The following is a 25768-nucleotide window of genomic DNA, read 5'->3' on the forward strand; positions in this document are numbered from 1 at the left end:
ATTTCTCCAAAAAGTACGATCTTTGTCCCCATGTGCAGTTGCAAACCATAGTCTGGCTTTTTTAATGGCGGTTTTGGAGCAGTGGCTTCTTCCTTGGTGAGCGGCATTTCAGGTTATGTCGATATAGGACTCGTTTTACTGTGGATATAGATATTTTGTACCTCTTTCCTCCAGCATCTTCACAAGGTCCTATGCTGTTGTTCTGGGATTAATTTGCACTTTTCGCACCATAGTACGTTCATCTCTAGGAGACAGAACACGTCTCCTTCCTGAGCAGTATGACGGCTGCGTGGTCCCATGGTGTTTATACTTGCGTACTATTGTTTGTACAGATGAACGTAGTACCTTCAGGCATTTGAAAATTGCTCTCAAGGATGAACCAGACTTGTGGAGGTCTACAATTATTTTTCTGAGGTCTTGGCTGATTTCTTTTGATTTACCCACGATGTCAAGCAAAGAGGCACTGAGTTTGAAGGTAGGCCTTGAAATACATCCACAAGTACACCTCCAATTGATTCAAATGATGTCAATTAGCGTATTAGAAGCTTCTATAGCCATGACATAATTTTCAGGAATTTTCCAAGCTGTTTAAAGGCACAGTCAACTGAGTGTATGTAAACTTCTGACCCACTGGAATTGTGATACAGTGAATTATAAGTGAAATAATCTGTCTGTAAACAATTGTTGGAAAAACTACTTGTGTCATGCACAAAGCATGACCGACTTGCCAAAACTATAGTTTGTTAACAAGAAATTTGTGGAGTGGTTGAAAAACGAGACTTAATGACTCCAACCTAAGTGTATGTAAACTTTCGACTTCAACTGTATCTCTATGGTATAACTCATTCTAGTGCCAGGGGACGTTTCCTGCTCTTAGTCTTGAGTCATATTCACTAGGAACGAATCAGAACCAAACAGGCCAAAACAAGAAGGTATTACCTGAATTTGTGGAATCATGGTAGGAAGTTCAATCAATACATTTTAAAACAGGAAATTCCCAATCTAGCTGCTGCACAAAATCACAAATGTGTTTTTTGCACATCCCAACTACCCCGGAGAGTAGGGTCATGGCAAAGGTCTGCCATTATCAACGGCGACCCTGGAGCAATTAGGGTTAAGTGGCTTGCTCAGGGGCACATCGAAAGATTTATCACCTTATTGGCTCGGGGATTCAAACTAGCGACCTTTCAGTAACTGGCCTAATTCTAACCTCTAGGCTACCATTGATCTGGACAAAATGAAACGATTATTATTGGCTGCCATCTAGAAACTCTGCATGTGTATGTGTTAGAGCTGAGCTGTGGTAGCGAGATGTAGCATCTCATGTAGGGAGGTAACCAGGTTCTGGAACAGTGTCTCTGCATCCGTCTCTGGACTGGACTTCCACGCTGAACAGGAAGCCACGATCCTGAAACAGGAAGTACAAGTCAGACACCAGAAGCTTCTATCAGGCCATCATAGAGAAGACAGATGTACTAAAGAAAAACTACAAATTCTACATGAGAGACCAAATAGCTGAAGTAACTGTTCAAAATCAAATCAAAGTTTATTGGTCAAGTACACAGTTTAGCAGACATTATAGCGGGTGCAGTGATATGCTTATGTTACTAGCTCCTAACAATGGAATAAAATGTCAAACAAGAAACAATAATATAAAAAAAAAAATTTATTCATTAAATGAATGGTCATTGTCCATAGTCCAGGTCTTGTGTGTGGGTGTGTTAGCCCACCTGTCGTCACTGATGCAGTAGAAGAACCCGTAGCCATGGTGCACCATGGGAGCGCCCACCCCATGAACTGTGGTGTAGCCAGCCAGACTGGTGGACAGGGTAAAGTTACCGCCCCCGCCACTGGAGAGAGAACACACACAAATACACACACACACACACACACACACACACACACACACACACACACACACACACACACCTCTTGGAATACAGTGGATCAGTGAAAAGGTCTGACATAGGAAGTCCCTCCTCCTTAGCGATCAGGTACAGGCCCAGGAGATGTCTGTCAAAACCTTTTCCGTTCTGTGCCTCAGCCATCAGTTTGTTGTGCTTGTTGAAGGCCAGCAGCAGGGCTTTCCTCTTAGCCTCAGCCTGGGAGACATACACAAAGTCAGAGTGTAAGTAGCCTGGTCGCCAGATTTACATGTATGGCATGACAATGTATGAAGAACTAATCGTTTACTGGATACACACACACTCTCACACTTACGCTGGCTGCAGGGAGGAGCATGGTATGGCACCAGTTCTGTGCCTCCAGGGTACAGGGCCTCATGGTCTCTGTCCTGCCGTGGTAGAACCTTCTGGTCATCGCTGTCTCATAGCAACTACCTAACCTGGGAGGGGGGATTATCATCAATCATCAGTTATGGAGAGAATATTGGGGAGGAAGGATGGATGGGTAGATGGTGGGTGTGTGGTGGATGGATGGATGGGTAGATGGTGGGTGTGTGGTGGAAGGATGGATGGATGGGTAGATGGTGGGTGTGTGGTGGAATGATGGATGAAGGATGGATGGGTAGATGGTGGGTGTGTGGTGGAAGGATGGATGGGTAGATGGTGGGTTTGTGGTGGGTGGATGGATGGATGGATGGATGAAGGATGGATGGGTAGACGGTGGGTGTGTGGTGGATGGATGGATAAAGGATGGATGGGTAGATGGATGGATGGATGAAGGATGGATAGGTAGATGGTGGGTGTGTGGTGGAAGGATGGATGGGTAGATGGTGGGTGTGTGGTGGATGGATGGATGTGTAGATGGTGGGTGTGTGGTGGAGGGATGGGTAGATGGATGAAGGATGAATGGTAGATGGTGGGTGTGTGGATGGATGGATGGTATTACCTCCCATGCTGTCTGTAATAAGCCAGTTGAAGGGCCAGTTGTATGAAGGTGTCTGGGTGGAGCTTCCTCTGTTTGATGGCTGCTTTCCCAAACGAGGTGAACGCATAACACACCACCTGCAAGTCCTGAGTCTGGAGACACACACAGGTGTCTGTCAAACCAGATATCACACACAGATTAGAGTTGTGTGTGTGTTGGGGAGTGTAAGGGCCTGTGAGGGTGTGTTTGTGATCAACACAACACCTGCGATGCTCCAATCTGACCACCACCGTGAAGCAGAGTCATGAATGCGTATGTGTGTGTGTGAACTCACAGTCTCAAAGTACTGTTGCTTGGCATGTGCAACGTCACTCCTGACTCTGTCATCCACAGTGAAGACCAACTCTTCAGGAAGAGGCATAGGCCGCACTGTCTCAGAGCCCTACATAGACACACACATCAATAAATATACGGTTTGCTTACTGTGAAAGTAAGGTACTTGGAATTAAAGACAAACAAGATATACAGTCACTTAAAATAAGTTCAATAGAAACGGTATTTACCTTCCACTTGCCGTCTGTAGCTTTGAGCTGCTGATCCACATAGTAACAGTGAGTTACCAGCACCATGCCTTCAAATGGGGCATGCTGCAACACACCATCAATTACCATATATAGGAGCACACTCACAACAAAACATCATTACACTACTGCTAACAGAGTATTGTTATCTCAAATCTTATTTTTCTAACTCTCAACCCCCACCCCCCTCTCGTGTAACACAAACACACACAGTAACTCACGTCACAGTTGGATCCGAAGGTTCCGTTGGCGAAGGAGATGGAGTTGTAGGACTTGTCTCCCCATCGGATGGTGGGGTCTCCTGTCAGCACCTCCAGGGACACCTGGGGGCAAAGGTCAATGATCAGATTATACCACACTTAGGATGGTATGGTTGTCTGTGGTGTATGTGTGTGTTGTAGGGGCCAAACAGGATGCAAGACGACGAACCAGAGGTCATATCCAGACATATCTTTGCATACAATCAAAACGTGTAACCTGCTTAAATGCTTACACACAACTTAAAAAGATCTCACTCTCTGTACTGGACAACATCACAAAGTGGCAGAAGTCTCACTGCTCTCATTGTTTGACTGAAAGTTAGCTTTTTAGCCTCTGGTGCCAATTATTTTCCTTTGCATTTTACTTTGACCACATCCTGGACTCAAGTCTGCTCTTTACCTTTACAAACTCAACTTGCTATTGCAAATTTCTGTCTATAGTGTGAGAGAGGGTGTGTGTGTGTTTGTGTACGTACCGGTGTGTAGTTCTCTGCAGTAGCGTAGGGTTTAGCATCGTCCAGTGAGACCACAAACAGACTGCTTTGGATGGTCTCTAAGATCGTCTTATTGGCTGGATCTATACCTATAAGATACTCCCTGGCCTACAGACACACAGACCCTTAAATTGAATTGAAATTGAATAGAAAGAGAGAGAGACAGATGAGAGAGACATAGAAAGTTGAAAGAGAGAGAGACACGAGAGAGATGTTTAGTGCATGGTGATGTCCGTTCTGCACAGCCAATTTTACACACACCTTAGCCCAGCGTGTCCTCTCCTCTGAGGTGAGAGCGGCGATTCCGTCACCTGCAGGCTCCCCTTCACAACACTGCTTCACATGGGTCAGCTGCCTACACACACACACACACACACACACACACACACAATATATGCAAATGCACACAAATATACCTAAATATCCACCGGCCAGAATACCTGAGCAGCTCTGGAGGGGTAAGAATGTGTCCATCACACACTGCATCAAACGAGAAGAAACGCCCCTTACACATCACCACCACATGGGAGGGGCATGGACCCTCGCTCTCTACAACACACACAGAAAAAACATCAATACATACAGTACCAATCAAAAGTTTGGACACACCTACTCATTCAAGGGTTTTTCTTTATTTTTACAATTTTCTACATTGTAGGATAATAGTGAAGACATCAAAAGTATGAAATGACACATGGAATCATGTAGTAACCAAAAGAAGTTTTAAACAAATCAACCTATATTTTATATTTGAGATTCTTCAAAGTAGCCACTCTTTGCCTTGATGACAGCGTTGCACACTCTTGGAATTCTCTCAACTAGCTTCACCTGGAATGCTTTTAGAACAGTTAAGGAGTTCCCACATATGCTGAGCACTTGTTGGCTGCTTTCCTTCACTCTGCAGTCCAAATGATCCCAAACCATCTCAATTGGGTTAGGTCGGGTGATTGTGGAGGCCAGGTCATCTGATGCAGCACTCCATCACTCTCCTTAGTCAAATGGCCCTTATTTTGGGTCATTGTCCTGATGTGTTGGGTCATTGTCCTTTTGAAAAACAAATAGTAGTCAAACCAGATGGGATGGCGTATTGCTGCAGAATGCTGTGGTAGCCATGCTGGTTAAGTGTGCCTTGAATTCTAAATAAATCACTTAGTGTCACCAGCAAAGCACCCCCACACAATCACACCTCCTCCTCCATGCTTCACGGTGGGAACCCCACATGGAGATCATCCGATCACCTACTCTGCGTCTCACAAAGACACGGTGGTTGGAACCAAAAAACTCAAATCTGGACTCATCAGACCAAAGGACAGATTTCCACCGGTTTGATGTCCATTGCTTGTGTTTATTGGCCCAAGCAAGTCTCTTCTTATTGGTGTCCTTTAGTAGTGGTTTCTTTGCAGCAATTCGACCATGAAGGCCTGATTCAGACGGTCTCCTCTGAACAGTTGATGTTGAGATGTGTCTGTTACTTGAACACTGTGAAGCATTTATTTGGGCTGCATTTTCTGAGGCTGGTAACTCTAATGAACTTATCCTCTGCAACAGAGGTAACTCTGGGTCTTCATTTCCTGTGGCAGTCCTCATGAGCCAGTTTCATCATAGCGCTTGATGGTTTTTGTGACTGCACTTGAAGAAACGTTCAACGTTCTTGAAATTTTCCAGATTAATTGACCTTCATGTCTTAAAGTAATCAATACACACCTCCACACACACATGGAAAACACACACACACATCTAAATAAATAACACAGAGTACTACACACAAAAACAAAACACAAACATATTGCATGGCGGTGTTGGGGGGGGTCACCTACCTGTCTTAAAGTAGTTGATGATGGTATCCTTGGTGACTCCAGGAACTTTACATGTACAGAACAGCATTCTGAACTGGTCCATATCCAGCACCACATTACCAGCTTTATGAGGGTCCAGCCTCTCCCTGGCAGGGACCACACAGTCAGAGAGTGTGTGTACTGAACGTGTGTGTTTAGGGATACACAAGGTACGTACGTATACACCGTCCAACTAAATGCTTAGTTGCAGGTTCCTTCTCGACAATGAAACAACAATAAGAAATAAATATAATAATATGAACATAAAGTAGCTGGCTCAGTAGAATAGAATCAATATTTCAAACAACTATAATACACGAAGGCACAATTTATAGTTCAATATTAACACGTGTTTTGGGGAAGGGGGGGATTGGAGGGCAAGTGTTTAAATTGTGCATTATTTAGCAATCGTAGCAGTAGTTGTGATGCGTGTGTAACCTTAATATATACACATGGAGTGTACAAAACATTAGGAACACCTTCCTAACATTGAGTTGCACGCCCTTTTGCCCTCAGAACAGCCTCAATTCGTTGAAGCATGGACTCTACAAGGTGTTGAAAGCGTTCCACAGGAATGCTGGCCTATGTTGACTCCCCGTTCAAAAGGCACTTAAATATTTTATCTAAGCCCATTCAACTTCTGAATTTACATTTTAGTCATTTAGCAGACGCTCTTATCCAGAGCGACTTACAGTAGTGAATGCATACATTTCATACATTTTTTCTCCGTACTGGTCCCCCGTGGGAATCGAACCCACAACCCTGGCGTTGCAAACACCATGCTCTACCAACTGAGCCACACGGGACACACACACATACACAATCCATGTCTCAATTATCTCAAGGTTTAAAATCCTTCTTTAATGAACCTGTCTCCTCCCTTTCATATACACTGATTGAATTGGATTTAACAGGTGACATCAATAAGTGATTATAGCTTTCACCTGGATTCACCTGGTCAGTCTATGTCATGGAAAAAGCATGTTTTGTACACTCAATGTGAGTATCTTACGTGCGAAGCAGGTCCCAGTACTGTAGAGTGTGCCACATGCTTATGCTGGTCCTCTGTAGCTGTACTCCCTCTGTAGGGGGCCAGCAGTGCTCTAGGTAGGGTGCAGGACCTCCGAAGTTCACATTCAACTGGGAGGGGTAACGCATTTCCAGATAGGCTGCATTCAACCACCACTCCTCCAACTGGGGGAAAACACACACACAGAATAAAGATGAAACACTGCAGGGAGACACCATAATGACTGCAGTATTTAAAACACTCAAAGATTCCCTTTTGTAGTTGCTCAGGGTTGAGCATGGTGTGTGACCAGTTCCCACAGGTTTTGCTGTGCAGTGTGTTGTGTGTGTGTTGAGTGTGTGTACCCAGTTCCTGCGTGTCCTGGCTCTCTGCAGTAGTTTTTGGTGCAGGTCTTTGCCGATGCCCTCTCCAAACCTCTTCACTACGGCCGCAGTCACCTGGTACTCCTCCTCTGTAGCAAACGGCCGCACTGGAAAATACACACAGACATTTCAGTAACTAGACACATTTTTATCCAGGGTCCATGCTAACGGCACTTCTGTCACACATGCAGGAATCTCACCTGCATCCAGGTAGTTGGCAAGGCTCCCCTCTAGAGACGGTACAGGGAGAGGAGGCAGGCTATGCTGGTACCGGAACGTCCGCTCAGTGGGGAACTCTGACACCTGGTTGGTCATGTCACCTACAGCACCAAAACACCTGGTTAGCCATGTTGTCACCTACAGCACCAAAACACCTGGTTAGCCATGTTGTAACCTACAATACCAAAACACCTGGTTAGCCATGTTGTCACCTACACCACCAAAACACCTGGTTAGCCATGTTGTCACCTACACCACCAAAACACCTGGTTAGCCATGTTGTCACCTACAATACCAAAACACCTGGTTAGCCATGTTGTCACCTGCAACACTAAAACACCTGGTTAGCCATGTTGTCACCTGCAACACTAAAACACCTGGTTAACCATTTTGTCCCCTACAATACCAAAACACCTGGTTAGCCATTGGCGTACTGTCCGCTAGCCTGATAGAGTCTACGAATCAAAGTGTGGACTGGACAATCCTCCACTCTCGTCTCACTTTTAGATAAAAACAAAATCTTAACAGTTCCTTTACAAGTCAGAATGTTGAATAAACTTCATTTGAACCTACTCTGCCGATTGTCCATGGGGTTGGTCCATCAGCTGGTCGAAATTAAATCATTTAAAGTATTATTAAACCGAATTCAAAACGCGGGTCTGTGTGTGGTTATCCTGATTTGTTTTCTCATCAACTAAGGCACGTGCACAAGACGGAGGGAAGTACATGCACGCGATGCATGCATTCTAACAGAAGTCTTGCAGATGTTTACATGGTTTTGCGCATGTGCCAGGTGATAGAAATGTCTCTCATAATACATTTTTACCGACAAAAATATCCCGCCTTGTCTAGCGTATTTTGTTTTGTAAACAGTTGGAAAGCAAACAGATCTTGGACCATGCTAACTGTAGGGGAGAGTGGAGTAAGTTGAGACATTTTTCAAGTGAAATATAGTATTATTTCTAAAAAAGATATATTTCAGGATGTTGTGCATCGCTGGAAATAATCAGAATTAATGTAAACAGTTTTGAAAACATAACTTGTCACACAAAAAGTGGTCTCTTGGCACCACATACCATGGGGTAAGTTGAGCTGCAGGACAGGGTGAATTAAAGCACCTACACATTTCTGTACTGAATGAAATAATACCACTACCTTTTAAAAACCATTTTACTTAGCTTTTAATCACTTTAAGAATATTTTTAAGCTGCGAAATGTAACTTTTTGGTTAACCTTACCAAATTCAATGTGAGTTACAGATCTGTCATTCTCATTCAAAGCAAGTCTAAGAAGCAGTAGATCTGTTCTATGAGGGCTATTTCTATGCTTCCCATTCTTAAGTTTAGTTTTTGCATCTTTTACTTTCGGTTTTGTACACCAGCAATATTTTTGGTTATTGAAAATATGTCACAGTGGTTTAGATGGGTATAGAGAATCAATGTACACTCACACTCAACTCTGGACCTCAAAGCATTTTTTCACTGCAAGATGGCGCCAACAGAGATGGTCGCCTCGCTTCGAGTCCTTACTGCATAGTTTCCTATTTTGTTTTTGATGTATTACAAGCATTTCACTACGCTCGCATTAACATCTGCTAACCATGTGTATGTGACCAATAAAATCTGATTCGATTGTTTGGCCCTGTCTGGGGGGTATCGTCGGACGGGGCCACAGTGTCTCCCGACCCCTCCTGTCTCAGCCTCCAGCATTTATGATGCACTAGTTTATGTGTCGGGGGGCTAGGGTCAGTCTTATATCTGGAGTGTTTCTCCTGTCTTATTCGGTGTCCTGTGTGAATTGAAGTATTCTCTCTCTCAGGACCTGAGCCCTTGGACCATGCCTCAGGACTACCTGGCCTGATGACTCCTTGTTGTCCCCAGTCCACCTGGTCGTGCTGCTCCAGTTTCAACTGTTCTGCCTGCGGCTATGGAACCCTGACCTGTTCACCGGACGTGATACCTTTTTCCAGACCTGCTGTTTTCAACTCTCTAGAGACAGCAGGAGCGTTAGAGATACTCTGAATGATCGGCTATGAAAAGCCAACTGACATTTACTCCTGAGGTGCTGACCTGTTGCACCCTCTACAACCACTGTGACTATTATTATTTGACCCTTCTGGTCATCTATGAACATTTGAACATCTTGGCCATGTTCTGTTATAATCTACACCCGGCACAGCCAGAAGAGGACTGGCCACCCCTCAAAGCCTGGTTCCTCTTTAAGTTTCTTCCTAGGTTCCGGCCTTTCTAGGGAGTTTTTCCTAGCCACTGTGCTTCTACACCTACATTGTTTGCTGTTTGGGGTTTTAGGCTGGGTTTCTGTACAGCACTTTGTGACATCAGCTGACGTAAGAAGGGCTTTATAAATACATTTGATTGATTGATCAAGGACTGATTTAGCCCTGGGACATCAGGTGGGTGCAATTCATTATCAGGTAGAACAGAAAACCAGTAGGCTCCAGATCTTGTAGGGTGAGAGTTGAATACCACTGCTCTACACACGGAGTACACAAAACATTAGGAACACATTCCTAATATTGAGTTGCCCCCCCATTTGCCCTCAGAAGAGCCTCACTTCATTGGGGAATGGACTCCAGAAGGTGTCGAAAGCGTTCAACGGGGATGCTGCCCCATGTTGACTCCAATGCTTTGTCAAGTTGACGATGTGCTTTGGGTGGTGGACCATTCTTGATATAGACGGTAAATTGTTGTGCGTTTAAAAACCTAGCAACGTTGCAGTTATTTTTTTTATATATTACCCCCTTTTTCTCCCCAATTTTCGATATTGTCTCGTCGCTGCAACTCCCCAACAGCCTCGAAAGGTGGAGTCATGCGTTCTCCAAAACATCACCTGCCTAACCGCACTCCTTAACCAGCGTGTCGGCGGAAACACTGTTCAACTGACGACCGGTGTCAGCCCACAGGCACCCGGCCCGCCACAAGGAGTCAATAGACCGCGATGAGACAAGCAAAGCCTACCGACTGTGATGCAGTGACTTAGACCACTGCGCCACTCGGGAGGCCCTAGCATTGCAGTTCTTGACACACTCAAATCGGTGCGCCTGGCATCTACTACCATACCCCGTTCAAAGGCACTTAAATAATTTGTCTCGCCAAGCCACCCTCTGATTGGCACACATACACAATCAATGTCTCAATTGTCTCAAGGCTTGAATCCTTATTTAAGCTGTATCCTCCCCTTCATCTACACTGATTGATAGATTTAAAAAGGTGACATCAATAGGGAGCATAGCTTTCACCTGGTCAGTATATGTAATGGAAAGAGCAGGTGTTCCTAATGTTTTGTACACTCAGTGCAAAACATTAGCAACACTTGCTCTTTCCATGACAGACTGCTCTTACCTCATATCCCAGCAATAATGATGTTACACCTGAAAAACATTTCAATTTTCTCAACTTGCCATTGACTCAATTTACTCCAAGGCAAACATTTACCATATTAGTCCACAGAGCTACAAGGATGCACTTTTATGCTAGGTTTCAGACCTCATACTGAAGCTTATAGAGACCCCAACTGAGGTATGTATTTGTATTTCTTAGGGATCCCCATTAGTTGCTGCTAAGGCGGCAGCAAATCTTCCTGGGGTCCAAACACATTAAGGCATTACATATTACATATAAAATAAAATATAAAACATTACATCATATAACATTATTACACCACCACATATCTACAATACAAAATGTATAATACCACCATACAACAATATTCCAATGTACAGTCGTGGCCAAAAGTTTTGAGAATGACACAAATATTAATTTTCACAAAGTCTGCTGCCTCAGTTTGGATGATGGCAATTTGCATATACTCCAGAATGTTATGAAGAGTGATCAGATGAATTGCAATTAATTGCAACGTCCCTCTTTGCCATGCAAATGAACTGAATCCCCCAAAAACATTTCCACTGCATTTCAGCCCTGCCACAAAAGGACCAGCTGACATCATGTCAGTGATTCTCTCGTTAACACAGATGTGAGTTTTGATGAGGACAAGGCTGGAGATCACTCTGTCATGCTGATTGAGTTCGAATAACAGACTGGAAGCTTCAAAAGGAGGGTGGTGCTTGGAATTATTGTTCTTCCTCTGTCAACCATGGTTACCTGCAAGGAAACACGTGCCGTCATCATTGCTTTGCACAAAAAGGGCTTCACAGGCAAGGATATTGCTGCCAGTAAGATTGCACCTAAATCGACCATTTATCGGATCATCAAGAACTTCAAGGAGAGCGGTTCAATTGTTGTGAAGAAGGCTTCAGGGCGCCCAAGAAAGTCCAGCAAGCGCCAGGACCGTCTCCTAAAGTTGATTCAGCTGCGGGATCGGAGCACCACCAGTACAGAGCTTGCTCAGGAATGGCAGCAGGCAGGTGTGAGTTCATCTGCACGCACAGTCAGGCGAAGACTTTTGGAGGATGGCCTGGTGTCAAGAAGGGCAGGAAAGAAGCCACTTCTCTCCAGGAAAAACATCAGGGACAGACTGATATTCTGCAAAAGGTACAGGGATTGGACTGCTGAGGACTGGGGTAAAGTAATTTTCTCTGATGAATCCCCTTTCCGATTGTTTGGGGCATCCGGAAAAAAGCTTGTCCGGAGAAGACAAGGTGAGCACTACCATCAGTCCTGTGTCATGCAAACTGTAAAGCATCCTGAGACCATTCATGTGTAGGGTTGCTTCTCAGCCAAGGGAGTGGGCTCACTCACAATTTTGCCTAAGAACACAGCCATGAATAAAGAATGGTACCAACACATCCTCTGAGAGCAACTTCTCCCAACCATCTAGGAACAGTTTGGTGACAAACAGTGCCTTTTCCAGCATGATGGAGCACCTTGCCATAAGGAAAAAGTGATAACTAAGTGGCTCAGGGAACAAAACATCAATATTTTGGGTCCATGGCCAGGAAACTCCCCAGACCTTAATCCCATTGAGAACTTGTGGTCAATCCTCAAGAGGTGGGTAGACAAACAAAAACCCATAAATTCTGGAAAACTCCAAGCATTGATTATGCAAGAATGGGCTGCCATCAGTCAGGATGTGGCCCAGAAGTGAATTGACAGCATGCCAGGACTGATTGCAGAGGTCTTGAAAAAGAAGGGTCAACACTGCAAACTTTGACTCTGTATCAACTTCATGTAATTGTCAATAAAAGCCTTTGACACTTATGAAATGCTTGTAATTATACTTCAGTATTCCATAGTCACATCTGACAAAAATATCTAAAGACACTGAAGCAGCAAACTTTGTGGAAATTAATATTTGTGTCATTCTCAAAACTTTTGTCCACAACTGTACAGCGCCTTGCAAAAGTATTCACCCCCCTTGGTGTTTTTCCTATTTTGTTGCATTATAACCTGTAATTTAAATTGACTTTTATTTGGATTTAATGTAATGGACATACACAAAATAGTCCAAATTTGTTAAGTGAAATGAAAAAAATTACTTGTTTCAAAATAATTTAACAAATTAAAAACTGAAAAGTGGTGGGTGCATATGTATTCACCTCCCTTTGCTATGAAGCCCCTAAATAAGATCTGGTGCAACCAATTACCTTCGGAAGTCACATAATTAGTTAAATAAAGTCCACCTGTGTGCAATCTAAGTGTCATATGATCTCAGTATATATATATATATATATATATATACACTTGTTCTGAAAGACCCCAGAGTCTGCAACACCACTAAGCGGCACTATGATTACAGAGGAGCTCTCCAAACAGGTCAGGGACAAAGTTGTGGAGAAGTACAGATCAGGGTTGGGTTATAAAAAAATCAGAAACTTTGAACATCCCACGGAGCAACATTAAATATTTTAATAAAAAATGGAAAGAATATGGCACCACAACAAACCTGCCAAGAGAGGGCTGCCCACCAAAACTCACAGACCAAGCAAGGAGGGCATTAATCAGAGAGGCAACAAAGAGACCAAAGATAACTCTGAAGGAGCTGCAAAGCGCCACAGCGGAGTTTGGAGTCTCTGTTTATAGGACCACTTTAAGCCATGCACTCCACAGAGCTGGGCTTTAAGGAAGAATGGCCAGAAAAAAAGCCATTGCTTAAAGAAAAAAACAAGAAAACACATTTGGTGTTCGCCAGAAGGCATGTGGTAGACTCCTCAAACATATGGAAGATGGTACTCTGGTCAGATGAAACTAAAATTGAGTAATTTGGCCATCAAGGAAAACGCTATGTCTGGCGCAAACCCAACACCTCTCATCACCCCGAGAACAACATCCTCACAGTGAAGCATGGTGGTGGCAGCATCATGCTGTGGGCATGTTTTTCATCAGTAGGGACAGGGAAAGTGGTCAGAATTTAAGGAATGATGGATGGTGCTAAATTCAGGGAAATTATTGAAGGAAACCTATTTGTCTTCCAGAGATTTGAGACTGGGACTGAAATTCACCTTCCAGCAGGACAATGACCCTAAGCACACTGCTAAAGCAACACTTGAGTGGTTTAAGGGGAAACATTTAAATGTCTTGGAATGGACTAGTCAAAGACCAGACCTTCATCCAAATGAGAATCTGTGGTATGACTTAAAGATTGCTGTACACCAGTGGAACCCAATCAAATTGAAGGAGCTGGAGCAGTTTTGCCTTGAAAAATAGGCAAAAATCCCAGTGGCTAGATGAGACAAGCTTATAGAGACATACCCCAAGAGACTTGCAGCTGTAATTGCTGCAAAAGGTGGCTCTACAGAGTATTGACTTTGGGGGGGTGAAAAGTTATGCACGTTCAAGTTCTGTTTTTGCCTTATTTCTTGTTTGTTTCACAAAAATATTTTGCATCTTCAAAGTGGTAGGCATGTTGTGTAAATCAAATGATACAAACCCCCCAAAAAATCTATTTTAATTACAGGTTGTAAGGCAACAAAATAGGAAAAATGCCAAGGCGGGTGAATACTTTCGCAAGCCACAGTACGTGTGTGTGGAGAGCGTGTGCTAGCGTTTGTGTGTGTATGCATGTGTCTGTACCTGTGTGTGTTTCTTCACAGTATCTGCTGTGGAATAGAGTTCCATGTAGTCATGTCTCTATGTAGTACTGTGCACCTCGCATAGTCTGTTCTGGACTTGGGAAGAGACCTCTGGTGGCATGTCTTGTGGGGTATGCATTGGTGTCCGAGCTGTGTGTTAGTAGTTTTAACAAACAGCTCGGTGTGTTCAGCTTGTCAAAACTTCTTACAAAAACAAGTAGTGACGAAGTCAAATCTCTCCTCCACTTTGAGCCATGAGAGATTGATATGCATATTATTCATGTAGGCTCTATGTGTACCTTAAGGGCCAGCCATGCTGTCCTGTTCTGAGCCAATTGTAATTTTCCTAAGTCCCTCTTCGTGGCACCTGACCACTGTCATGACTGGCCGGTGAGGATCACCTTACAGTGGATCAGCTCTACAGAGAGATCTCTCTCCCGCAGAGTGGGATAGGGTTGAAGGTGGGGGTTTTATGACACCTAATTTTGATGTCTGGAATGCCTTTGTGCCATATGAAGAGTTTACAGCCCAAAACTAGAACATCAAATAAAAAGATTCTGGGACAATATATTACATCATCCGAATGAGTGGGACTAATGATGGATGGAATATGAAAATGAATGTCTATTTTATGATGTTATTAAAAGTTAAATGAGGACATTATAATGAAAACATTGTAACTTGAAGTTTTCATAATGTGTATATGATGTTTCCATCCTTTACGCTGCGTAGAAAATATCCAGATTAAAGAGAATGTTTTTGTGACGATAAGCTTGTGATTTTAGTTGTCTAAATGAGATCAGAGTAAATTCTAATATCTTGCCTCATCTCGCCCCAGGGAACCCAGAGAGCATGTCATAAAAGCGGAAACGCCCCCTTTTGACCCGAGAGTATAAAGCATGTGAGTCAAGAATTAACATACTAGAGGACCACGGCTGCAGCCAGGGTCCACAATTAGTCACGACCCCGAAACGCAACACGAGGTTGTAGAAGACAGAGGAACCTCTTAACAATCAATGCTACAGTTGAGTACTCTATCTGAGAAGGTGAATTCAAGCAGGACCACCCGGTTATTCTCTTCAAGTCATCGTTTGTATACACTGCTCTCATTCCCATGCTGGGACAATCTACACGGATGATTAGCCGTCCTGAGGAGACCGTCCTTACAGAACGAGTGCAAGGAAACAGACAACTAAGAGAAAGGACATTGTGACATCTTTTGGACAATCAGAGACTCAGCCCCCAAGGCCTAACCGAGATATCCAACAGAGATACCTAACAGAGACCTTCAACCAGCGGCGTAGCCACGGGTAGGCCTGGGTAGGCCATGGCCTACCCAGTTTGATCTCAAGCCTACCCCCAAAAAGTTATTATTGTTCAATATACATTTTTATTTGTATTTATTTTATTACATTTTTAAAAGAAAAGCATGTGAGATGTATTTTCTATGGGTAATTTTAATATAATGTAACAAAGAAATAGTCTGGGACAATCAAGTTGGCTTCTGACTATTGGTTACATTTTTTTTTAAATCATACGGTGGTTTACCTGAACAACCTGGCAACGTCACGTGGATAAACTTTGTAGCGCATAAGCTAGCAAGCTCTACCACGCTAGCTTACTCAAATTGACTCACCAGTTAAGGTAATTTAGTTGTTCTAGCAATGGCAAACCAAATGTCGATTGCTAGGTTTTTAAAAGAAATGGACGTCTGGAGGAAAAAGAGTGTGTGCCAGAAAATAATTTGGATCAATCTACCGATAGTTTCCAGAATGAGACATTAACAGGTGGCACAGGATAGAAGCAACTGCAATCGCCATCACAACTGCCAATGCCACGTTGAGCCAGACATGCTTGCCTACCCCACCGTCTCCTTTCGTTCTTGATGCTTTGGGCGGGGGTGAACCTGCAGTAGGTCCACCGACAGATTTGTCTGCCGTTGATGAACCAGCCTGTCAACCAAAGCTAGCAAAGTTCCCTTCAAGTATGATAAATGGCAAATCACGCTGCTTCTCTTCAAGGTGGTATGACCAGTTCTTGTGAAATGAGTACAGTAAAGCAAAAGATGCAATTTATTGTACGTTTTGTAGGCACTTTCCTGGGGAAAATTTCGAATTCAGATTTGTATGAGATGGATTTAAAAACTGGAAACTCACAAGAAATGCTTGCTGCAAACACGATAGTAGCAAATTGCATGCTAGTGCCCTTGCAAAATTTGAATCCTGCAAGGCGACCCATGGGCCTAGAAGTCATGGGACTGTGTTGAATCAAATACATGGTGATGCAAACATGGATTTTATAGAAAGAAACCGTGGACATGTTAAAGTGGTCATAGATATTGTTCTAATGTGTGCAACGAATGATATTCCACTCAGAGGGCATAGAGAAACCAAAGAGGCAATCAACAAAGGTAACTTTTTAGAAATCTTCAATTTCATCTCAAAGTATGACTCAGAAATACAAAACAGGCTTAATGAGCTACCTCGCAATGTCACGCTTATGAGCCCCGAAATTCAGAACGAGTTGCTGGAGTGTGCAGCATCATTGTTACTGTGCAGGATAAAAGATGAAGTTCATTCTGCGCCTTCCACGTATTTTGCCATACTAGCAGATGAATATAAAGATCAATCTAAACAAGAACTTATTGCTGTGTGCATCTGATACATTCATGCTGGAATGATTAAAGAAAGAGCTGTTGGGTTCATGGAAACCACTGATTTGTCTGCACAAGGAATGTCTCGGAAAATACTAGAAGTGTTGCAAGCCCTGGAGTTGGATCCCACTCTGTTTGGGTTTTTGTTTCGATGGCGCTTCAGTCATGTCAGGGAACAGAGGAGGGGTGCATGTCCTACTAAAGCAAACATTTAAGCAAGCAGTATATGTGCATTGCAACTCCCACCGTTTGAATTTGGTTCTGTGCACCGCGGCAAAAGTGTGGGGACATGTCAGTACTTTTTTTGGCACAGTAAACCAGCTACACACGTTTATGAGTGGATCCCACAGACATGCTCGATTCATAGAAGTACAGAAAGAGTTGCATCCCGATAGACCATGTATCGAGCTAGAAAGATCCACGAATGACCGTTGGAGTTCAAAACCAGGGTCTGTGAGTAAAGCGCTGTTACTGCTAGATGTCATTTTAGAGGTTCTTGCAGATTTTTCAGAGGCTTGTGGACAAACTAAATTAGAAGCCGATGCCCTCTTACAACAAATCCAGAACAATACGTTTTTATTCCTGTTAGTCACACTTAGTAAATTGTATGACACTAGTGATTTTGTTACGAAGGGCTTACAAAGCTCTACATTATCTGTGACGGACTGTGTTGGTTTAATTGAAATTCTCAAAAGCAGATTTTCTACGTTCAGAGATAACTCAGGGGGAGACTTTGATAAAGTTCTCAAGCTAACTAAGATGATGATTAAGCATGATATTAGTAATTGGGATGTGAGCGCATCATGGCAGTGAAAACTGCCTGTAAAATTGGTAGACAGTGTAGTCACAACTTCATTAGGGAAAACATTCAGCATCAAGATTAGAGGTCGACCGATTATGATTTTTCAACACCGATACCGAGCTGATACCGATTAATCGACCGATTTTTTAAAAATGTATTTGTAATAATGACAATTACAACAATACTAAATGAACACTTATTTTAACTTAATATAATACATAAATACTATTAATTTAGCCTCAAATAAATAATGAAACATGTTCAATTTGGTTTAAATAATGCAAAAACAAAGTGTTGGAGAAGAAAGTAAAAGTGCAATATGTGCCATGTAAAAAAGCTAACGTTTAAGTTCCTTGCTCAGAACATGAGAACATATGAAAGCTGGTGGTTCCTTTTAACATGAGTCTTCAATATTCCCAGGTAAGAAGTTTTAGGTTGTAGTTATTATAGGAATTATAGGACTATTTCTCTCTATACGATTTGTATTTCATATACCTTTGACTATTGAATGTTCTTATAGGCACTTTAGTATTGCCAGTGTAACAGTATAGCTTCCGTCCCTCTCCTCGCTCCTACCTGGACTTGAACCAGGAACACATCGACAACAGCCACCCTCAAAGCAGCGTTACCCATGCAGAGCAAGGGGAACAACTACTCCAAGTCTCAGAGCGAGTGACGTTTGAAACGCTATTAGCGCGCACCCGGCTAACTAGCTAGCCATTTCACATCGGTTACACCAGCCTAATCTTGGGAGTTGATAGGCTTGAAGTCATAAACAGCGCAATGCTTGAAGAATTGCGAAGGGCTGCTGGCAAAACGCACGAAAGTGCTGTTTGAATGAATGCTTACGAGCCTGCTGGTGCCTACCACCGCTCAGTCAGACTGCTCTATCAAATATCAAATCATAGACTTAATTATAATAAAATTCTGGCAAATTAGTTCGCAACGAGCCAGGCGGCCCAAACTGTTGCATATACCCTGCCTCTGCGTGCAATGAATGCAAGAGAACTGACACAATTTCACCTGGCTAATATTGCCTGCTAACCTGGATTTCTTTTAGCTATATATGCAGGTTTAAAAATATATACTTCTGTGTATTGATTTTAAGAAAGGCATTGATGTTTATGGTTAGGTACAGTCGTGCAACGATAGTGCTTTTTTCGCAAATGCGCTTTTGTTAAATCATCCCCCGTTTGGCGAAGTTTTGTATTTTTCATTTTTTTAATCATATTTTTTAACTAGGCAAGTCAGTTAAGAACACATTCTTATTTTCAATGATGGCCTAGGAACGGTGGGTTAACTGCCTTGCTCAGGGGCAGAACGACAGATTTTTACCTTGTCAGCTCGGGGATTCGATCCAGCAACCTTCCGGTTACAGGCCCAAAGCTCTAAGCAGTAGGTTACCTGCCGTAGTGTTGAGTAATCCGCATACATAGACACATCGGCTTTACTCAAAGCCAGTGGCATGTCGTTAATAAAGATTTTAAAAAGTAAGGGGCCTAGGGAGCTGCCCTGGGGAATCCCTGATTCCTCCTGGATTATGTTGGAGAGGCTTCCATTAAAGAACACCCTCTGTGATCGGTTATCCACAATACAGCAGGGGGTGTAATGCCATAACACATACGTTTTTCCAGAAGCAGACTATGATCGATAATGTCAGAAGCCGCACTAAAGTCTAACAAAACTACCCCCCCAAATTTGTTATCATAAATTTCTCTCAGCCAATCATCAGTCATTTGTGCAAGTGCTGTGCTTGTTGAATGTCCTTCTCTTTAAGCATGCTGAAAGTCTGTTGGCAATTTGTTTCCTGTAAAATAGCCTTGTATCTCGTCAAACACTGTAAAAAAGCCTGTCCCTTTAAGAACTCAGTGATGACATCACAGCAATCACAAGCTGGCACAGTGTTTAGTTCATTACCAAATGCAGCTGGCAACCTACTGCTGTGAACACAAATCTCAGTTTTGGACATTTTCTGTCTGAGCAATTTATTCATCACTGTGCGTGAATACCAAAACTGTAATGTATATGTTTTCCCGACGAAGTTGTCAATAGTTAAAGAATATTTTCGTAATTATTACAGCATTAGGTGTCTCGTTTTTATGCTCGCTATCTAACATTCTTAGCTACATTTTCGCCTGTCATTGTTAGCTGGTTAGTCTGATGTTGCTAGCCACTTGTATTTTTGTTTGTCATTGGATTATTATAAAATGAGAGCTGTATATCTTGTTTGTTATTGCTAAATGAATGTACATTATCTTAGTACTGATGCCACTGTATTCATGTTTATTATTTCCAGATCACATCTTGTATGGATAAATGGACAATTAATTGGATAATACCAGCTGAATGACATGGAACAGAATTGCAAACATTGTTAAACAAGGCAGTTAACCCACTGTTCCTAGGCCGTCATTGAAAATAAGAATTTGTTCTTAACTGACTTGCCTAGTTAAATAAAAGGTACATTTCTTTAATTATGTACAAAGATAGTTGTAGAATTTGTAGCTGGGCAATTCCATTGTAGGGGGAATTATTCTGAGACTCTGGTTTTTCACCTTAAAGTATGCCAAACAAAAACCATTGATTTCGAAGTTTAACATACTCCGATTTGCTTGTATGTTATCAGAGTAATTCCACATAAACATGTAATTGCCCAGCTAGCTAGACTCGCAGGCCAGAAGCAACTTTTATTATTAGAGATCAAATTCCATCTTTGCCGAGGCGGCGCAGCCTTGTACCAATCGCATTAATACGCACTTTTATAGCACAATTGATTACATATACATTCTGGCTACATAACCATATGATCAAACATAGTTAGCTAGCAAGTCAGTTCTACTTACTGCAGAAACAAGTGCACTAGCTAGCTATAAAATAGTTGGCCCCTGAGGCCATTGCATTTTCACGGCTCGAATGTAGGTCCGTTTCAGTTTGCAGTCCGATCGAAGCAGCTTAATCCCATAAACACGAAGTAAATTCACCTTAGTATTTTTGCGATATTCTGCGAATTCCGATATGTGAAAAGTTGTCTTCGCTCGTCCATTCAAAATAAAAATAATGTTGCGGCTATTTTCTAAACTAGACTGTAGAGGAAGGCGCTTGCGTTAGTTTTGTGTTGTTGTCCCGCTCGTGGTGTATGCAGCGCTTCTCATCACCTTTCACCCAGTAAGAGGTCATGGCTAGAAGGGCTACAGCTTTTGTCAAATTAACGCCAAACGTGTATTTATTTGGGCATTTTAGCTAACTCTGACCTTTTTCCTAATCTTAAACTAATTATCCTAACCTGCTACGAAAAGCCAAATTTGACAAAAGCTGTATCCCATCTAGTCAAAACCCCAGTTAGTGGACTGCCAACACCCGGAAGAGAGAAGTGGTGATATTATTACACGTGACTTGGCTTTTCATTCTTCATGGATATCTATTGTGAGACAACTAAAACACACTAGTCTTAAAATAGTTGTTTGATCTTTACACGAGGCCAGATGTGCATGCATTCTTGTACGGTTGCACTTTTTGATGGTGCATTGTCAGCATTAGATCCTGGTGCATTACCTGCCATTAGTGTATATGAAACATCACACAAACTGATCAGTGATGATCACAGCACCATACAGATTACAGAAACAGCATCATTTTAAGGCTGCGTTACACATTTAATGCGCAATAGGTCGTACCATAACTGTGTGTTAGTAAAAAATAAATATATATATATACACACACACACTGCCAATCAAAAGTTTGGGGTCACTTTGAAATGTCCTTGTTTTTGAATGAAAAGCAATTTTTTTGTCCATTAAAATAACATTAAATTGATCAGAAATAGTGTAGACATTGTTAATGTTGTAAATGACTATTGTAGCTGGAAACAGCACCTTTTTTAATGGAATATCTATTATATCTATTGCAAAAAAAGTCATATCTCAGAATGGCCAATAAAAATAAAAGATTAAGATGGGCAAAAGAACAGACACTGGATAGAGGAACTCTGCCTAAAGGCCAGCATCCCGGAGTCAACTCTTCATTGTTGACGTTGAGACTGGTGTTTTGCGGGTACTATTTAATGAAGCTGCCAGTTGAGGACTTGTGAGGCGTCTGTTTCTCAAACTAGACACTAATGTACTTGTCCTCTTGCTCAGTTGTGCACCGGGGCCTCCCACTCTTTCTATTCTGGTCAGAGCCAGTTTGCGCTGTTCTGTGAAGGGAGTAGTACACAGCGTTGTACGAGATTTTCAGTTTCTTGGCAATTTCTCGCATGGAATAGCCTTCATTTCTCAGAACAAGAATAAACTGACTAGTTTCAGAAGAAAGGTCTTTGTTTCTGGCCATTTTGAGCCTGTAATCAAACCCACAAATGCTGATGGTCCAGATACTCAACGAGTCTAAAGAAAGCCAGTTTTATAGCTTCTTTAATCAGGACAACAGTTTTCAGCTGTGCTAACATAATTGCAAAAGGGTTTTCTAATGATCAATTAGCTTTTTAAAATGATAAACTTGGATTAGCTAACACAACGTGCCATTGGAACACAGGAGTGATGGTTGCTAATAATGGGCCTCTGTATGCCTATGTAGATATTCCATGAAAAATGCCGTTTCCAGTTACAAAAGTAATTTACAACATTAACAATGTCTACACTGTCTTTCTGATAAATTTTATGTTATTTTAATGGACCAAATAATGAGCTTTTCTTTCAAAAACCAGGACATTTCTAAGTGACCCCAGACTTTTGAGCGGTAGTGTGTAAATCAAAACAAGCACATCAATCAATCAATTCAATGTATTTATAAAGCCTTCTTACATTAGCTGATGTCACAAAGTGCTGTACAGAAACCCAGCCTAAAACCCCAAACAGCAAACAATGCAGGTGTAGAAGCACAGTGGCTAGGAAAAACTCCCCAGAAAGGCCAGAAACTAGGAAGAAACCTAGAGAGGAACCAGGCTATGAGGGGTGGCCAGTCCTCTTCTGGCTGTGCCGGGTGGAGATTATAACAGAACATGGCCAAGATGTTCAAATGTTCATAGATGACCAGAAGGGTCAAATAATAATAATCACAGTGGTTGTAGAGGGTGCAACAGGTCAGCACCTCAGGAGTAAATGTCAGTTGGCTTTTCATAGCCGATCATTCAGAGTATCTCTAACGCTCCTGTTGTCTCTAGAGAGTTGAAGACAGGAGAAATACTCCACATATAAGACTGACCCTAGCCCCCTGACACAAACTACTGCAGCATAAATACTGGAGGCTGAAACAGGAGGGGTCGGCAGACACTGTGGCCCTGTCCGACGATACCCCCGGACAGGGCCAAACAGGCAGGATATAACCCCACCCACTTTGCCAAAGCACAGCCCCCACATCACAAGAGGAATAACTTCAACCACCAACTTACCATCCTGAGACAAGGCCGAGTATAGCCCACAAAGATCTCCGCCACGGCACAACCCAAGGGGGCTTCATAATTCATAAAGGTCACGTTAACTGACTGATATTATCTCATAGAACACAACATATTAGATCTCCTAAGCCTTCATTTCTGTGTATATCCCCAAATCCCATTATTTCCCTATTAGAAATGGCCAACGAAGCAAAGATAGAAAATGCTAACTCATTTCTGTTTTTAAGGACTACAAGCTGGCTAGCTCTATATGCAACTGGATTTCCAGCAAAGTTGCTCATTGGTTGTTGAAAATAACATAAATATTTTCCATGACAACATGTGGAGCCTTGAAAATAGAATTAGAATTATAAAGTCTAAAACAAACATTTAGCTGTTAGCTAGGCAAGTTGTTGTATTTTATGGCTTAAAGCCAGACTCAGTCTCATTTACTAGATTTGTGATTATGAAGTGCGTTCATAAATACATTTTGACTATCTACTCCGATTTAAGAGCACTCTCGTTTCAGTTTGCCAGAGCGCAGAATAACTGATGAATTTACAAACGCACAACACCCGTTGAATATGACAGGTGTCAGTAAAGGTTGGCAAAAAAACTATTCAATTGTTGCTAGCAGCACAGTTAGTCACTCATGTTGCAATTGTATTGAAAGAAAGAAAGAAAGAAAGAAAGAAAGAAAGAAAGAAAGAAAGAAAGAAAGAAAGAAAGAAAGAAAGAAAGAAAGAAAGAAGTGGGAGTTTTAGGATTTTGGTTTTATAAATGTGTTTTTTTAATAATTTAATTTTTGGGTGGATTAAGTTCGTTTTTCCTATCATGTATGGGTTTTATTTTTAGCTTTTTTTCAACCCCGTCCAGTTGGTTGCGGTATTACACATTTTGGGGTGCCATAAAACCCACAGAAGAATAAGAATCATTTAGTTACTAACGCACTTGCTAACATGAAAACAATCTAACTGCTAGGGCGAGTAAAATGGTCAGAGTGAGATGTTCTCTCATTGGTGTCTGGAAGTAGCTAGACAACTTTAGCCAGTTAGCTTGGGCGCTTGACTGTCGTTGTGAGGTCAGACCGCTCGGATTAACCCTACACCTCTGCCAGAGTGTCCAATGTGCGCTCTGCACGCACCGAGAGCGAAACGTTCTGAATTTACGAACGATCAACATGGACATCACCAGGACCTGGCTTTTTTTCAACCGTGATTTTGGGTCATCCCGAATATTTTGCGCTGCTGCAATAGTGTAAAAACTGAATGCGCCACTTAGTCCATAGATCTGTGGTTACGTGAAACTTCCGAAGTCATCCAACAGTTATAATCAGGGGTGTAGTGCTGCCGACGACGCTACACCACTTCTCAGAATGGTGCTATGTCTCGAAAGATCACTTAATGATTAATTAGTATTCTACATAAGACACCGAATATAATAGCATGATAATGTCAGGCTACTGTTATACCAAAAACACCATGTAATTTCTAATGACAATTTAGGATGACCGCTGATTCTTTTTATTTCATCCCCTCTAAAATTCGACTAGTTAGGTGGGTTAGCCACCCTCGCATCATTCAAGAAAATCGAAATGCATATCCACATGAAAGTGGCTAGGATGCATGCAGCATGGACGTTTGACCTCTAAAACGTGAAGAATTGTCATTCATGATTAACAGCGATGATGGCCTAATGTATAATAAGGTAGGCCTAATTTGGTGTTTTACGAATTAAAAAATATAATATTTTCCTTTAGCCACTTACAGTATGTGTAGGCATAGGCAATCATGCAATTTGGATGATGTGTTTTCTGTATATTCTAAAATGATTTTATACAATAGGTTTCATGTCGGTACTAACTTTAATTCAGAAATAATGGCTTAAAAATAATTAAAAGATGGTGCTCCGGTAGGCTACCTACAAAAAAATGGCACTATACCACTGGTTATAATACATATAAAGCAACTGCCATGTGTGGTGAACTGATAATTCCAGCACCATTTTGATTGGGACAGTATCATTGCGCTGCTTTGAGACAAGCATGGGAACTCATCTTGATAAATCAATCTGTCAGATTTTTGTTTTCACTGAATCTCCGTTTGGATATTTGGTTACAATTAGGCTGGGAAATGTTAGCTAAATTGAGGTGAGTGCTCATGATCATTAGTCTAGCGATTGAAAACAATGCAGATCCTCTCTACACACACGCATTAGGCCAATAGCCTACCTGATGAGCTTCCCTGATGTTTTCCTGAACTTTCCAATACTTTTCAGTTACTTTGCCTACTGATGCGAATGGACATTTCTACACTTTTTCCATAGGCTATTCAAGTCATTTGACATA

The 25768-nt window shown here is 42.1% G+C and overlaps 1 protein-coding gene across 5 annotated transcripts; it reads right to left on the minus strand.

Annotated features, from left to right (window-relative positions):
* Window positions 1-981: 981 nt before the first annotated feature.
* On the minus strand, window positions 982-21314 carry LOC106606005 (peroxisomal carnitine O-octanoyltransferase). Of its 5 annotated transcripts, none has more exons than XM_014202056.2 (16): window positions 21035-21314; window positions 7592-7711; window positions 7374-7498; window positions 7012-7193; window positions 5982-6106; window positions 4605-4713; window positions 4426-4519; window positions 4147-4272; window positions 3632-3733; window positions 3393-3476; window positions 3164-3271; window positions 2851-2981; window positions 2221-2344; window positions 1930-2102; window positions 1731-1850; window positions 982-1408 (listed from the first exon to the last, which is right to left on the minus strand). In XM_014202056.2, the coding sequence occupies exons 2-16, from the start codon at window positions 7704-7706 to the stop codon at window positions 1288-1290; spliced, it is 1839 nt and encodes a 612-aa protein (XP_014057531.2). In that variant the 5' UTR covers window positions 7707-7711; window positions 21035-21314; the 3' UTR covers window positions 982-1287. The 5 variants fall into 5 exon arrangements, with proteins under 5 accessions (XP_014057531.2, XP_045574947.1, XP_045574946.1 ...); XM_045718991.1 differs by having other exon boundaries at window positions 20897-21268; XM_045718990.1 differs by lacking the exon at window positions 21035-21314 and adding an exon at window positions 8184-8302.
* Between the last annotated feature and the right edge of the window lie 4454 nt (window positions 21315-25768).

This window comes from Salmo salar, chromosome ssa05, assembly GCF_905237065.1.
Source record: "Salmo salar chromosome ssa05, Ssal_v3.1, whole genome shotgun sequence".
In the NCBI taxonomy this organism is placed as follows: domain Eukaryota; kingdom Metazoa; phylum Chordata; class Actinopteri; order Salmoniformes; family Salmonidae; genus Salmo; species Salmo salar.